Source organism: Agelaius tricolor, unplaced genomic scaffold (genome assembly GCF_023055355.1).
Source record: "Agelaius tricolor isolate 1412-34295 unplaced genomic scaffold, bAgeTri1.0.p SCAF_5, whole genome shotgun sequence".
In the NCBI taxonomy this organism is placed as follows: Eukaryota; Metazoa; Chordata; class Aves; order Passeriformes; family Icteridae; genus Agelaius; species Agelaius tricolor.
The window spans coordinates 27,520,234-27,537,572 of record NW_027269265.1 but is presented as its reverse complement, the minus strand read 5'-3'; the positions used below and the strand labels follow the sequence as shown (position 1 = coordinate 27,537,572).

The following is a 17,339-nucleotide window of genomic DNA, read 5'->3' as shown; positions in this document are numbered from 1 at the left end:
CCAGACATGAATTCTCCTTTAAACACTGCCCAGAAAATACTGATGGCTTTTACCTGTAGTATTAGAAGTTATTACTGGTAGTAGGTGGGAAGGGAAAAAATGATGAAAAAGTATATTTCTTTATGATAGAAGTACTTTATTTATGGCCCAAATAAACATCCATGGAGACTTTAACTCTTCTTCTAGTCATTGGAGACATCTCTGGACAACAAAAGGAACATGTTGAAACTGTATATATATGAGTAGGTCTTAACAGAAAAGAGTGACATGTTAAAAGCTCTCAGCTTGCTATTCTGCATCCTACCAAAACTTCAGATATCTTCTTTCAGATAGGAAGCAGTGGTTCTGTATCCAGTTTCTTATAAGACCACAGTGTGATTGTGATGATTTTTGTTGTAGGTTTAATTATCTGGTATATCACTACTGAAATTTCAAGAATTTGAATGCATACTCTTAATAATATGTCTGTTGCCTTTTAGGCCATAGTGTTTGTAGTTGGAGGAGGCAACTATATTGAATATCAAAATCTTATTGACTACATAAAGGTATGTGTACTTCTGTCAGTTGTAGTCCTTAACTTACTGATAGAAACCAGATAGAGCATATTTTCTGTAATATTTAGTATTTAGAAGACAAAGTCTATGAACTTAGCCTTAACATCTTTATTCTATACAGAGTCTGGGAAAAAAGGAATGTAAGAAATGAGTAGAAATTGTGGGTTACTAATTCAGACCCACAAAGACTTACTGTTTCTGGGATTTTGCTCATGTTGCCCTTTGGAGTTGAGTAAATAAACTGCATTCTCTTTTATTTTGTGTTCATACACACCAACGTGATTGAAAACTGTCAACAGATGTAGCAAACTGAATTAACCTGTTTCAGAGTTGTGTTAGTAGTTTTCATGTGCTGGTGTTAAATGAAGCAGCTGTAGCATATCATAACCTTGAAAGTAAGGAACTGCTGAGAATTCTCTAGTTTTCATAAATCTTGCAAAAGAGATACCCTAGTGCTTTTTTGTATGCAGTTTTGTAATATGAGATAACACCATTTTATTGTATGACAATCTTAGTTGTGCATAAAGTATGTTGTTTCAGAAACCAACATAATGCAAATATTATACTATCTGTTAAAGCAAATATCAGATTGGCACCAATATCTAAGCATTTATTACTTACCCACAGTTAGAAGTTTTCCCTACTGAGTTAGTAGAAGCTCATTCTTGTTGAACTGCATCATTTAATTCTGTGTAGAAATCATAAAAGGTGTCATATGCTCAAGTAAGAAAATACATAATCAACTATGTAATGCTGGTGTAACAGATTTAATTTCTCTGGTTCCAACTGGCCAGACTAGCAGAACAGATGTATACCAAAAATCAGTGGATGGAGAAAAATAACTAAATCATTACAGTTCCTTGGAGGCAGGAGTCATATTCAAGCACTTTCCAGGAATTTAAAAAAAATGCCAAAGTAACCTTAGTAAAATTCCGAAGAAGGTAATAAATTATTTAACAGCAGCAGAATACCATTCTTTCTTCCTGATCTTAACCTTGTTCATGGTACAGTTTTCCTGCCCTCTGGTAGACTGGATAGAAGCTTTTCACACATAAGAGTGGATATGGAGCATTAGTCATTGAAAACCAGTTGTTCTGCAAAGCACATGAGAGTTTGATGTCCAGGTAAATTTTGAAGAATGCAAAGTCAGAATGTGTGTGCTGAGTTTCTCCCTCTGACAGGCAGCCATTTTGAAACAGAGGTGGTCTGGATAGAGGAAAGGATAGGAAGAGAAATGTAAATTAAAGAAATCATTTAGATTTGGCTTTGCACTCATCACTGTCCTCAATAACAAATTCACTGAAGCATCTGAGTGTGGCAGAGTGTATTGGCAAACGTTTAGCTTGCTCCTTAGTCTACCCAAAGCCTCTTTAGCTACTCTATCAATCCAAAAGATGCCCAAGAGGATGACTATGTGTTACTTCCTATTAAAAAAAAAACATCTGAATCCCCTAGAGGTTAGTTCACTTCCCCAATTGTAACTGCATGCTGACAGAGCTGAGGTTTGCTGTGTATGTGTGTATACAGGGCACTGGTGTGATGACAAATTAAACACTCAGCACTTCATACAAAGTGTCAGGAAGCAGAAGTTTGACAGGAATAAGAGGGCAAACAGGAGGTCATTTGTCAAACAGAAGAAACTGAAAACTATGGAAATGGTAATGTTAGATCTTATGGAGAGTTGGAAGTTGAAAATACTCTTTCTTCTTCTGGAGCCTGTGAACAGAGGCTTTTCATCACAGTTGTCACAATTGTGACTACAATGTCACAGCTGAAGTTTGCTGTATGTTTCTCCACTCAGACTGTGTACTTGAGCAGTGGGAGATGACCTCCCAAGGGGGAAGACTCCCTCACCTTTATTCTGCTTAGCCCATGGCTCTTGAAAAAAAGAGGAGGGTTAATGAAAACCTTTATTCTCCCTCCCACCACCTGGAAACCTGTGTGCCTCTCCCAGGTGACACTTACAGTCTTATCCAACAAAATTTGCTTTTCCATGTGGTAGACTTTCAGCATCTGTTGTTTCCACAGATGTAGCTTATTAATTATTCTCAAATTCAATCAGTCTTCCTCCAGAATAAAAAAGAGAAAAATCAACAGCTCTGTTCTTGCAAGGAGATACCACAGAGATTTTATTCATGGCTTTATTTTTCTAAGCACTATCTGTTTTGCCAGTTTGCTCCTGAAAGCACAGAGAAAGTATTTGAAAACTTTCTGAAACAGGAAGCAATGTTCATTCAGCTTTGACATTCCAGGATTTTTTTGTAGAAGAATTAAGAGAAACCTTCAAATCTAATTATTTGTAATTCTGTGCTAGAATAGACTACCTCACAATGTCAAAAAGCAAATATTTATACTGTCATTGAGGTAGATTGTCCCTTAAAATAAATCTATTGTCCAACTTCAATTCAACATGCTGAAAATGTGTCATCAAAATGGCAAGGCATAGGGAGCCTCCAAGAGGAGGCTATCATACTGTTGTGTGCAAAAGAATTTAGTAGATCCTGTAATTTCCCTTTGTAGATGCTTTTAAAATTATTGCTTGTTAATCCTCTACTATACTGTTAAACAATTGATTTCCTATGGACTTTTCTTTTTTAGGGTAAACAAGGCAAACATGTCCTGTATGGCTGCAGTGAACTTTTTAATGCCACGCAGTTTATAAAACAGGTAGATAACTTTGATAACCTCTATAATATTTATTACTCTTTATCTGTAAGTTGATTTATATAACTCTACATCTCCATGGATTTTTACCAAAAAAACCTCAAATTAATCTGTGAAAGATTAATGCATGTTACCAATTTTATTTTTATTTGCTTGAAGTGGGGTTTTGATGTCATTATTTTTAATTAGCTGTTGAAGGCCTGTTATCAATGTGAGTTCACACAGGTGATGCAGGTAAACAAGTTCATAATAATTGTCTTAATCCTACTGAAAAAAATTGAGCCAGTTCTTGGAACTTTCACAAACAGTATCTCTTTCTAGGGTTTTCTTGCAGCTTTTTCAAGTTACAAGATGTTTACACTTTTGACCTGGTTTATAAATATCTACAGATATATAGATATAAAAGTAGTGGCCTGGTGGGAGCTTGATGTCCATACCTGTACTAAACTCTGTCTTTTGTGCTGTTAAAAACATCATTACTTCTCTATAGAATTCCAATATGAATACAAAGTAAAAATTATTCATGGTGGTCAGCAAATAGCAGCCCTTCAGTAGCTGTCACCTCCCATGGTTTTATGTCCTACTAAGATGAGAATAAGTTGTTATTCAAAACTATATTTTAAAGAACTACATTAATTCTGGTTGCACTTGAAGGAGACAGATAGTACTTGATGACTTTTACCTCCTCATTCAGCTTAATTAATGTTTTTTTTTGTCTTGACTGTGTACACTGTACCTTTGCTTCATGAGATACATTCATAAAAATTTGAAGCTCAGGCCTTCTCCTCTGAGGTTATGAATTAAATATTCTATCATCACCAGAAGACATTTGGTTCTCAGAGACAAACAAAGCATATATGACAGAAATATTTGCTGTATGATCTGGGTGTTTGTTTGACTGAAAGAATAAGATTAGAAATCTAATGACTTCTTTCTCTTCATGTTTAGCTGTCCCAGCTTGGCCAGAAATAAAATTGAAAAACCATAACACCATTACCTGGATGGAAATGTGACAACAGAGAATTGTTACAACATTCAGATATCTTCATATCTTTAATTTTGTCATTATATTAAAACTTTCACCCATTTCATTAATATGATAACTTTTAAAAAAAATCTGTAATTAATACGGTGTATATCAGCATTTCAGAAATAAAACTTAAAACCTACTGTGTTTTTGGTGGAGGTCAGTTTCACTATTATTGCATTTTTATTGCAGTACTAGCTATGGTATATGACAGAACTGGCTGAAAAGTATGGCATTTTCAAGTCCTTATATGTAAGTTTCTGATATGGTAAGCAGGGCAATAGCTCTAAGAAAAGGTCAAGTCTGTCTTTAGGAGTTATGTTCTTGAAAGCCAGAATATCTTTATTTAACAAAATTCAAAAGAGCAGAGCCTTTCAGGACCGCAGACAAAGAGCCTTAGTGTAAGAGAACTACTTCTAGTTATTACCCTTTTATTTTAGCAAAGTCATTTGATTTGTGCAGTCTTTGCATTATGGTCGAAAGATGTACTGGAAGATACCTTCAGTACAAGTTTCTGGTACAGTAATTGAACTTTTCTTTTAAGGTTAAGAGAAAATTGCTTGCCAACACAGTCAGTTTCAAACTGTAAAACTGAAATCTTTAATTTTCTTCTGCACTTTTTATTGTAACTGCTCTGACTGTTATGTTTGGGAAGAACCCAAGTCATACTCACAAAACAGCTCTTAACTTGTATCAGCACATATTTTAAATACCATTTTTAACAATTCCATTAAGTAGGGGCAGTTTAGTAGTTTAAAGAATCTGGTAATGATAATTCTGGAGAATTATCATTACTTATCAAAGAACATAACAAATTCTTTTTATAGGTGGAGGTCTCTGTCTTTAGAAACCTCCTCTCTGGAAACAGCTACTGGTGAAGCAATAATATGACTTCAAAACAAGGCCTAACACACTCAAAATGTGAAAACATTTCTTGTGGGTTTATTAGCCAACTGTGAGAATTACTGGCTTACTGTAAATTTTTCAGTAGTGCTTTTTGCACTGTTTTTCAGTGTTGAATGTTAGTTTTACACTAAACACAATGCCCTTTCCCCAACTTGATTGTTTTTCAGAACATCTGTATAAGAAATGCAGTTGACCTATTCCTTAAAAGTATCACAAGAATAATATGCTTGATCTAGACCATGTTATCAAAAAGTAATAATAGTGTTATTTAATTATCTAAGTGTTGTTTGTAATCTACTCCACAATACTGCTATAAATTTCTAATTTTGCTGAGTCAATAAATATATTTACTATGGTGTTCATTGTAGTTGTTGCATGTGAACACTGTCCCAGATTTCAATAAGCAAGGGCTCACTATCAAATGCAGTTTGTTATTCTAATTCCATATATATAGATACATATATGTGCTATTTTTGTTGGCAAAAACAAGGCCAAAGTGTGTCAGGAAAAGAAAATTACATTTAAAGTGTTTATCACTTCTTGTGGGAGTTTGTTCCAGGCGCTTGAAATGATCCCTCCTCAGCTGTGCTTCCTGTGCAGAGAGCTTTAACCTTGCAGCTGACAACCAGCTTAGGAGAAATCTGCCACTTGGTTTTTGTCCAGATCTTGGCACTGCTCACTTGAACGAGAAGCACTCCTAAATCCCAGCTTACAGAATTTGCTTTTGCAGTAAACTGTGTAAAGATAGAAGAATTTACTTTGGTGGCTACATTCAAAAATCTGTTTTCTGTCTTTAGTGACTCTGGAGACAGGTTTCATTCGTGCCCAGCTTTAGAACTGGATCTTTAGGTCTGCTGTGTGAACAGGCTCTGGTCAGTTTGGGGTTCAGGTTTTAAAAAAAAATAATAAATACAATTTTTGTACTTCAAACATTCTTCTCCTTCATCTCCAAAATAGTTTTCTGGTTTAGTTAGAGTAGTAGTCCTGAAGCTCTCTGTTACTTTAAGCTGTGCATTACTGCTCTGTCCCTGTAACAGCATGTATGCCTCATGCTCCTTCCTTGCTAACATAACCTGAATTATGGCGTGCAAGTTTTTGTTACATGGCCCTTTTTCCCAAGTACCTGTGGATCTGGGAATGTGGAAGGTGGTACCAAAAGTCTCTGGTTAATTAGAGGCAAACAATGTTAAAAATAAGCTCTCTCTTTGGCAAGCTGCTTCAATGTACAGCTGTCACAGTGCCTTTCATGTCTTCAAAGGTCCCTTAAAAGGCCTGGGCTTAAAGGAGAGGTTATGCCTGGCTCAGTGAGTCTTTTAAGTAAAATTGCAGCATTCATGTTGCTAATAAATATTTTAGGTGGTGCATGGAAAACCAGTGAGGTTTGGAACTTTTCTAGCCCCTTCTCTGTTGATAAAGCTCTGACAGGGCCAGCTGGTGAGGCAGCATCAACAGCAGTGCCAGCTTCTGGCACAGCAGCTCCAGCTTCCACATCTCAGGACAGGCAATTTTTCATTGGTATCTACTTCTCATTTAAGTAAGTAAAGACAGCACAATGATGAGTGTCAAGTGCTGTACCTATTCTCAGGAAGAAAATTAGCAAATTAGCAGTCTGGTCTTCAGCTGTGGAAAATTCAGTTGATCTTTCAGGAACTATGGACCATTCTTATAAACAGTTACACATACTTGAGAATACATGCACATTTTCAAATTAAAGCCCTTTGCTTGCTTTCCTGATTTAATTTGAAGATTTTAGAATATTTAGGTGGATACTTTGTGACTTAATGGTGAATTCAGTGAAAATTCTATTTTTTCAGAATTAGACACTCTAAAGAAGTAACAATAAAAAAATTAAACAATCAGAATGAAGGAAAGAAGCTTCTGGAGACTAGCACTTAATTTAAATGGCCTTATTTGTATTATACTCTCTGATGCAAATCAGATAGAAATCTTTCTTAGGCTAGAAGTAAATTTTCATATTGCTTGATGGTGCTCCCATCAATCTGAATGAAATGTAAAATAGCAAGTTTTTCCCAAAACCCAGAGGTTCTGCAGAGAATGGGAACACTGCTATCAGTCACAGTTACAAAGCCAACCCAACTGTGCCAACCATGGCTTCAGGACTAAAGCTGAACAAAGGGCAGCATTTCTCTTTTCACTTTAATGATATATTCCAAAATGGAATTGCTTAATGGCTAGCTCAGTGTGCTGGCTAGAGCAATCCTGTGAGATTTAGGGGGTAAAAGGTTTATAAGAGGGTACATGGGAACTTACTTCAAAACTACCACAACTGCATTCTTGAGATCTGAAATAAAAGGTGTTGGGCTGGAACATTGTATCCCTTATTTACTGACATTTTCTGTAAATCAGTAGATTAATTGACCCACTTCTGTTTTATTTGGAAGTGGCTTAGTAACCCCATTCTGTGCAGCAGATGCAGTTGTTTTCAGCAACATTCAGATATATTCAGCTCCTTAATATGGTCACATGTCACTGCAACACATACAGCTCCTTAATATGGTCACATGTCACTTCACCAGCATACAAAAACCTACAGCTTGAATCCATCAATGCATCATATTTTTTTCTACAATTATAAACCATTAGGTAGTTCAGTTGCCACTGGAATTTTAAATTCTAATGGTGAATTTGTATCTTTCCCTTTATCTGCTCGTGTCTTTCCCCTTATGTAAATCAAGCAGCACTAGATTTTATTTTCCTAAAATGTTATTCCAGCTCCTTCTCATAGTTGCATAGGTTGACTTGTTTGATTTAGTAATGGAAGAGTGGTCTTTATCCTGTGAAACCAGACTCCTGTGCTCAAAAGCCTCAGAACTATCCATTCCACGTCCTATTTCAGTCTCCCCATCTCATATGTGCATTCCTATTTCTGGCAGTACAAAAGGGATAGATCAAAGGCATACTGCTTCTACAGAAAATTGGTTTTAGCACCTCAGCATAGACAGGTAATACAACTCATTTACTGCTCTGAATTCTTACTTGTATTATGCAGGTAGCATGAAAATCAATGGATGAAAATTAATGGACGAAAATTAAGTCCTAGAAGGGGTATATAGCTTTCCTTAACAGTAATTGGTGTGGATTCAGTATTTTCTGACAGGAATAGAGTTCTCCATAGTGTTTCCTACAGTTAAAACCATTCCCCCACCTTTTCTCCTTCCCCAAATAAATTTCTATCTTCTCTCTACATACAGACTTCCCAAGGCTTTCAAATCATACTGAAGATACAGTTTTAACAAATAATAGGATTGTTCCTATTTCATTTTGCAGAGTAAACTTACACAGATCAATAATTTATTGTGAGTTAGACTTAATTGAGCTGTTTAGTTTACTCTAAATGATCTAGGACCATTTGTACATTCAGCTACAATAGCAAAGCTTCCTGGGCTCTTCCTGCATTTCTAAACCAGGGGAATAATTGCAATGTGTTGTATAAGTCGCCAAATGACAATGGAAATTCTGTTCTGAAGTGTTTATTACATTCAATCTGATATATGTTCTCAAAAGACTTTTTAAACCATAAATCAACACATATATATTTTATCTGTTCCAAGTGCAAATATCTATGTTTGTTCACTTTTTCTATACCACAATATTCATCATATGAAATAGATTGAATAAGGTCAACATTTTCTTCCATCTACAAATCCCTTGGGATCTGTGTCTTCCTACTCGGTTTGGTTATTCTTTTATGCAGCAAGTTCTCTGTATCCATAACAAAGACTTTCAGATCAGGTCACAAAACCAAATAAAAATAAGGGAGAGATGATGGATTATGACACAAAATGTTTCACAGGCAAGCACACTTTTTTCATGTAGAGCTTGTGTAATAGCAAAGCTAATTGTATTGCCAGTTTTGCTAGCACGGAAATAAACCCTCTCTTTTTATATGTCAAAGAAGTGAAACACATGTGGTGACATTTTTTCTTTAGATTCCCTTACCAGTATCTTCCAGTCATCTCAGAGGATGTCTTTTGCTTCATTTTCCTGGGATTGTTGGCAGCTAAACTGCTGAGCTCCAGCTGGGCTGTAAATCTCTCCTTGAACTAGAACATGAGCCATTCCCATAGATAACTAATCAGCCAGGGCCCCATTCATTCAGGTATTGTTTGTACGGGTAACTCACAAGGAAAGATACCTACTCCTAAATGTCATAGGCTGCAGCAGTGCTGAGGATATTTTTTGTCTTCCCAGGGAGAAAAGCTTTGGCTTTCCCTCACTGGGATCATGCTTTGATGAGCTCTTTGAAAGCAAACAATGTGAAAATAAACACTGCAACACAGGGAAGGTAACTATATAAATCTATATACCTTCTGTGGGCTTTATACCTCTGTCAGGCTGGAAATCACCTTTATCATACGAGAGATAAGTGACAGTTTGAAGGAGAACAGGGAGGAAAACCCCTCGCATTACGCTGTGGGACTGTTCTGAATTTCTTACAGGGAAGTTGTACAGGTCTTCTCTGACCAGATCACCAGCTTTCTGATGTTTCTGCAGACCACACTTCTCCCCAGGGGGGGCATCTGTCTGTCAGCCTAGCCTTGCACAGGACAAGGAACAGCTCTGCTGTTACCAGCCCAGGGCTCTCAGGGAGGAGAACGGTGCCATGCTCTCTCCTCACTGGAATAGTTCCATTTGTGCATGCTCAGGGCCCAGTGTGAAAACAGGGGAACCTAAAAGAGGTCACTCTTCTGCAGAGCCAGTTTAAGGGGTTTTTTAATGATAATACCTCTCACTTATTAGTTAGAATTAATCTCTCCCTCTCAGTTCACTGCAATATCAAGGATCAAAAGAACAGCCCCTATACTGTCGGGTTGGATCCTGCTTTGTCAAGCAGTCAGTGAAAACTTCATGAAATCTGATGTTTTGTAATCATGGCAGTCAAATCACGAACAAACAGTGATGCTTTCCAGATTGCTTTTCTTCCTTTAGGTGTCATTAGTAATTTGTTCTGCTATTGTCCTGGCCTGGCCTCCCTGTGTGCAGTCTCTCTGTCTGGTCAGGATCTGGGCTTCAAGTGCCAAGCTCACCTGTATCCCAGCCAGGCACCAGTGTCCCAGCAGAGACAAGGATTTAGCCTCAAAATACTTGTAGTGATACCTCAGAGGAAACAACTAGTTCCCTTCCCAAACCCACAGAAATATTTGTACAGCTAAAGTTCCTGAAGCAAAAACACATCACATTTAGAAGAATCCTTTGGCACAACATGACCTTGCTTTCTGTTACCTATTTCTAATAAACACACATTTTGGGAACAAAAACAGTGCTAAGAAAATAAGTGCAACTCTGGCTACAGAAAGGATGAGATCTGGACTGCATTCTTTGGAAATTTTCACAGCAAGATATTATGGACAAATGTCTCTATAATTTAGTTAATATGCCACATTTTGAAGCTGTTCATCTATATATATATATTTACTTTTTCTACAGTGGCAATAGAAAAACCTAAGGCACCTTTAAGTGTATTCACTTAAAGGCAATTTTCATTTTCCAGTTATAAGGACTGGTAACTGAAGCAGTTTCAGTCTGTCATATAGAAGGAAAATGGAGCAAGAGGCCATTCCCAAGGCATCCAGGTGTAGAGATCACACAGGCAGCAGCATGTGAAAGGGGAGGGATTGTAAAAAGACTCCAGCACAAGTCCAAGGGGGAGATTCTCCCCTAAAATGAAATTAAAGGAGAATGAGTAATCCTACTAGTCAGCAAGCATACAGAGACACTACACAGGCTCCCATGCCCTTCCCACAACAGCCATGAGCAGGGGACCATGAAATAACAGTGGGCTCCAACCCCTGCTCTCTCCCTTCCTTCTCAAGATGGCCAGGGGAAGAGCAAAGCACTAAGTCATGAACCTCAAGTGACCACATATGGTTGGTAACATCAGTCACTAAACAGAGCCAGGAGGGAAACTCCAGCATCTAAAATGACACCCTGCTGAGCCAGGTGTGAGACTGGATCCATGTTGGCTTTCTTCACTAGAAGAACCATTTCCCAAGGAACCAGTGAATAAATTCACATATTTAGGCACAGGAGCAAATACCAGGAAAAGAATGCCACCTAGGCAAAGAGAATTTGTTGTCAAGAGAGAAGCACAAAGAAAATGCAGTTCAAGTGACTACAGGTGCCTCTGAAATCTTGCACATTGTTTGGTGCCACAGCTCCAGTTCCACCCTATAAAACTTTGTGGGTATACAAAATAAAGGTGGAGACAAAAAACATGAGGTTGACCCTACAGTTGTTTTATTGGGAATCCCAGATTGAAAAGGCAAGAAAATCTCAGCATGTCCACATATCAGACAGAAGTTGGATATAAACTAAACTAAAGTCTTCTTTTGCTACAAATACCACTACAGCTATTTTGAAAGAAAGCACATGAAAACATCAATTTATGCCATTGGACTGCCTTGCAATGCACACAATTAGGTTCAAGTCTTTTGAAGAGACTGGTTCTCCTACAAGGATACGCAACTCTGTGAGGATCTAATTCTTGTAAAATAATGAAAGACCAAAAGGCAAGGAATATTTAACTGCAGCATCTTATGCTGCTTTGTGTGTTTTTTGTTCCTCCCCAAATTCATCAGAACTCATAAAAAACATCAATATTTTATGTGCTATAATGGCAGACCTGCAATATATATTTCCACACACAAATTTCATTATTAAATACAAAATATGATTTTAAGAATCGTAACATTTTCCATATAAGTTATAATTAGAGGAATGTGTTGCCTTCCTTATGAAATGCTTTTATTTCATTACATGTTTGAAAGATTCCCACATCTAAATTTAAGAAGTCAGTAGTCACTTGTTTTGAAAGAGGAAGAGTTTACATGATTATGTGAATTAAAGTAAAATTATTACTCATCAAATTACATCAAATTATTTTGCTTGCTATTTATTTTAAACCTGACTGGTAGGTCAGTATTATGGGCTATACTTTAAATGGAATGCAGTTAACTTGAATTTTTTTTTATTATTATTTTAATAAAGGTGTTTTTCATAACTCAGTGTTCCTTTTTTCTTTCCCCACTATGATCAAAATATAACTGTCTGAAAGTTCATCTGGCAGAGGAAATGTTGTTTCCAGTTTGCCTACAGATACAGCCATACTAGGCTCATAGCAGATGCTTTTGTAGGCAGTCTTTAAACTTTGCCATTTCAGAGGCAAGCACTCTTGATCAAAGGATGAATAAAAAGAAAGGCCTCAGGAGACTCCTTCTCAGCCAGCTACCTCCAAAGGCTCCTCTCAGGTCATGAGCTCTCTGAATCTCAAAGCTACCTATAGTTTCTATTTTTATCTTCTAGATTTCTAGACCTGTAGACCTAAAAGCAACTACCAATCTTTCTTGTAGATTAAGCATACTTTATCTTGTTACACACACTGCCTTTGAGGAAAGAGGGAAGGGAGAGAAGCCAATGCTGTAGCGTAAATACCCAGCTGATCTGGACATCTCCCCATAGGACAGTGTGGTCCCATGGACCACAAAAGAGGTTATGTTTGTAGAAAGAATGCATGTCACTTGTTTTGAGAGCTGTGGATGCAGAGCAGAACCCAAAGAGCAGCAAACATTTTGCGTGCCAGCGCAAAGAGCAAAGGGAAAGTGCACCACAGCCCCCCGTGTGAACACTGCCCTTTCTTAGGCAGTGAGGCAGCACTGGGACCACAGGGAAGGGGAGCGAAGGAGGGAGCCATATGCACGGTGGGAAAGAAACATCCAAGAGGAGTAAACAGCTCCTGATTGAGAGAGAATAGTTCTTAACTGGAAACTCTAAAAGAAAAGATGTAAAGGAAAGAACTGGCACGCACGCATGCAGAATTATCCTTGTAGAAGGAAAGTTTTTCCTCCTTCAAGAGAAAAGGGCCCTATTTTACTGAAATAAAATACTGGCTACTTAATAGGACTTAACAAAAAAAAGAAAAAAGGATCTGAGAACAATGTATCTATTATAGCCTTGTTTTCCAGCAGATGTTTTGAGGTGACACAGAACAGTTTAGTGGCTGGGTGTTCTGTTTTAAAGACCATGCTGTGAGTCGTTCCGGAACAGAGCTATTTTGGCTATACAGGGCTCTTAAATTACCATTTTGAAAGTGCACTTAAGCTAGTAAGCTATGGGTAGCTAAAGACTTTTGTTTGAGGAATAGGGGCAGGAGGCCAAGAAAGGTACCTCCAAAAGGAAAATGGGCTTTATCAAATCAGAGTGCACAAAAAATACTAATCTTATCTGGTTTTTGACATATCGCTCTGCAGCCTTAGTAAAATAGCACATTTTGCTCCAATTCAAAACTAACACTTCTAGCACGTAGAAAAAGAGCTTTTGCCTTGCAAAAATATTTTTTCAACAATCAGGTGTCTGAATGTACTTCCCAAAGAATGAGCACATGAAGAGAATAATGATGCTATAAACTATGTCTGACCTTTAAACAGCTCTCATTTTGAAACAGGCCTTCACTGAAGCAATGGCACTATTCACAATGAAAAAAATTAAGTAAGGTTGCTCTGCATGAACTTATCTTCCAGAAGTTTGAATAAATGAACTGCTATCTAAGTAGAAAGAAATCTGAGAAATTCCCCCATCTCATTAGTTCTTCCTGTGTGACAGAGGCCTGGGAGTGATTGCAGGGCCAATCTGCAGGTACCTGCACACTGCTCAGACTGTAGGCAGTTGGTGTCCCAGTCCTACCCAGAGCTTCTGCAGGTCTGTGGGCAAAAAAGCACTTCATTTGACTCTTCAGAGCCCACCATAAATGTATTGCTGACAAGCCTCTGTTCTTGACTGGCAATTTTCACATCAATTTGATTGAACTATTTTCAGAGCTGCTCTTGCCCATCAGTGCCTGAAATATCCTTGCCCAAAAAACCTTATCTTAATGCTGTTCCACCATCAATATTTTTATAGGAAAAGGTTAAAATAACATAGCTTCAAATTTCTCTACAGCACCAGCAGCAGTAAAATATCCAAATACATATGCTATAATTTATAGTGAAGATATGTGTTTATGGAAAAAAATTTATTATGGCCAGTAGTGTTTACTGTTGTACTCTTACTTCTGTCTACAGCAACCACTTAGAAATGAGCACTTTCTTTTTGAGGTTAAACATTCAAAGCTGTTTAATGTTCAAGCAGTGCCTTTATGAAAAGACACCTATCCAGGAGCTGTAGAGCTACCTCTGAAGACATTCAGTTTATCCAAAGTCCTGACTTAATGCCATGAGCTTTTAAATGCATCATGTTTCTAGTAAGAAGTCAAGACATTTGAGAATAATCAGCTGAGCTGAATAAATTTAAAATCACAGAAATTGCAGCCACAATGCAAATCACAGGAGAAAGACAGTTTTCCATAGTTGCTGTCTGAGGGGTGAAGCAGTCCTGACACAAACAGGACATTGTCCAGCTGTCCATGCAGTGTCCATGCTCCTGAGGAAGCTCCACTTCCAGCAGCCTCTTTGGTAAGCACCAGCATGCACTGCAACAGGCTCACACACACACAGCCACCATATTCTGCCATAGAAACTACACAAATACTTAAATTATTGCACCTATTAAAACCTCTGATGGTCAGCTTAATTATTGCCATCAATAACAAAGTTACAGACACCACCACTACCAAACAAAACTCCAAATATTGGTATCTATGCAAAGAGTTCACTAAGAAAATTTTAACAACCTTAAATGCTTAGCAATAACAAAGAGCACTTAAAACTGTTTTCAGCCAAGTCTGTGGCACATTTGTGTTCATTGTCCCCAGGTATCATGTATTCTAAAAGCTGGTGAGTTGAGAGGCATTTGCAAATTACTTTGATTTTACTAAAACATGCATATGCTTTATACAGAATCAGATTTTTCAAAAGAGCTCATTTTTATCTTAATTCTACTGCAAGTGAAGTCAGAAAAACACAGGAAACATCAACAGCCATATTACAGAGATCAGGCATCCATCCAGTCCTGCACCTCCAGCCGGGTCAGAACCAGCAGTTTCAGAGATAAAACATTTCTGCAGCCCAGAACTTGGTTCTAATGCAGGTTCACACCCACTGTTGGGTGGTGCCAACAGATTAGTCCAAGCTACCTGTATTTCATAAGATTTCATAAGACATACTCAATGATCTTAGAGGTCTTTTTCAGCCTTAGTGAAAAAGATGCTTCATAGCCAAAAAATCTTGTCATTATGATTACTCTGTCTGAACATTTGATCTCACTGATATTTTGCAGAGAGGGCAACTGTGTCCTAGCTTGCTTGAATTTTTTTTTTTTTTTAATCACAGGTTTAATGGTAGCAGTTGAACTACAGTCCCACTTAAGTCCTTCTTGAAGATTTGTAATATACATGCATAAAACACACAGTCATTTTTGCCAAGGAAAAGTACATCACCAATTGCAAGTTCAGAGCTATGCATTTGCAAACACTGAAGGCAGCTCAGCAAAAATCTCTGCCCATGAGACAAGGTAGAGGGAGATCAACTACAATATCCCAATCACCTCTCTTACTTCCTCACAGTTTAATATGAGTCTTCTAAAAATCAAATACATTGGCAGCAGTGGGAAACAAACCCAAAATTTAAAAGGATGCTGCCTCCATTAATGGGTCGCTTAGGTAGTGTTCACAACCATAACAGTCAGAAAAAATATGCAATTTAAATGCAAGGAAACTCTTCAGTGTCTTTATTTCCTTGAAAGTTTGAATTGTATGTGCTTACTAATCTTAAATGTGACTTTTATTATTTTGGCTCTTATGATGCTGCTTCTAGGAAACTAAACCATAGAATGTTTTGAACTGGAGGAGAGCTTAAAAATTATCTAGTTCCAAACCCCCTGCCATGGGCAGGAACATCCTTCTCCAGACCAGATTGCTCAGAACCTTGAGGACTTCCAGGAATGGGACATTCACAGCTTCTCTGGGCAGCCCATTTCAGTGCCTCATCACTCTCATATTGAAGAACTTTTCCCAAATATCTAACCTGAGCCTACCCTCTTTCAGTTTGTCCTTGTCCTGTCCCCTGTCACTACCTGCTCTTGTAAAAAGTCCTTCTCCAGAACTCTTGTGGGTCCTTTCAGGTACTGGAAGGCTACAATTTGGTCACCCCAAGGCCTCCTCTGAGGCTGAACAGCCCCAACCCCTTAGCATTTCCTTACAGGAGAGGTGCTCCCTCTCTTTTATCATCTTGTGGCCCTCTGGACCCACTCCAGCAGGTCCATGTCCTAAGAAGTACTAAAATTATTTCCCTATTAATGCTAATGGTATCACCCATTGCTGACTTGTTAATTTTCTCCAGACAATTCACTCTACCAAGTTCTCTTCTCTCTGCTTACTCACCAGACACTTTTCACACATTTATTTTCTTTCTCACTCGTTTGTGACAATGAATGCCGCTTGGCATTCACTCTAATAATTTTAAAAAATCAGCATCCTTGTATGGGAATATTTATTTTTATTTACATCTCTAATAGTATCTTAATCCAATCAAATTAAATAAGAGCCATCAGATATGGCAATGTTAAAATACATCCTCTGCCTCCAAACCCCTGTCAGGCAAGCAAGGTAATGATGCATTTTTCTGCCCCTCTTCTTTGCACAGCCATCCATAGAGATCCCCACCTACTGCCAGGCAAGGGGACTAGTCCATGCCACATTTGTTTCAATTAAATTTTCACTACAGTTAAAGCACAAATGGTTGGAGACTAAAGGTGGACGAGTGTTACATGCCAGGAGGGTAAGAATTTTTTTAATTTCCAAACCAAAGCCTGAAGATAATGAGGCCATAAAGAAGGAAAGGTCAAGGGAGCACTTTGAATTCTTTTCCTTCTCAAAACCACTTAAATACTGAAAAGGACAAGTGATTCACTTTGAAGTTACACTTTAAAACATTCAGTATAAGAAGGTAAAATTTTAGTGATAAAAACTTTTGTTTCTTCCTGACCCTCCAACAATCCTGCCCTTAATTCAAAATTAGGATAACACTCACAAATTCTAAATCAGAAGATAAAGGTTCACAGTCTAGACTGAAAACTAATAATCAAAAACAACACATGGAAACAAATTATTTGACATTTCTACAAATTTCCAGAATTTCTAAGCACTGTACTACCCACGGTTTTGTTCATGAGCATTTCAGAGCCTTTTACGTATGTGGAAACTGTTCTATCAACAAAGTAATTTTAACCACAACTGC

The 17,339-nt window shown here is 37.7% G+C and overlaps 1 protein-coding gene and 1 long non-coding RNA gene across 2 annotated transcripts in view; one reads left to right on the top strand and one right to left on the bottom strand.

Annotated features, from left to right (window-relative positions):
* SCFD1 (sec1 family domain containing 1) overlaps nt 1-5,513 on the top strand; it is a 50,886-nt gene extending 45,373 nt beyond the window's left edge. Inside the window, exons 23-25 of the mRNA XM_071426972.1 lie at nt 480-545; nt 3,153-3,221; nt 4,167-5,513. Coding sequence (XP_071283073.1) covers nt 480-545; nt 3,153-3,221; nt 4,167-4,190 — 159 coding nt within the window. The 3' untranslated portion in view covers nt 4,191-5,513. The remainder of the gene's footprint in view (nt 1-479; nt 546-3,152; nt 3,222-4,166) is intronic.
* LOC139589987 (uncharacterized) overlaps nt 1-17,339 on the bottom strand; it is a 50,737-nt gene that overhangs the window by 10,031 nt on the left and 23,367 nt on the right. The gene's annotated exons all lie outside the window — the stretch shown is intronic.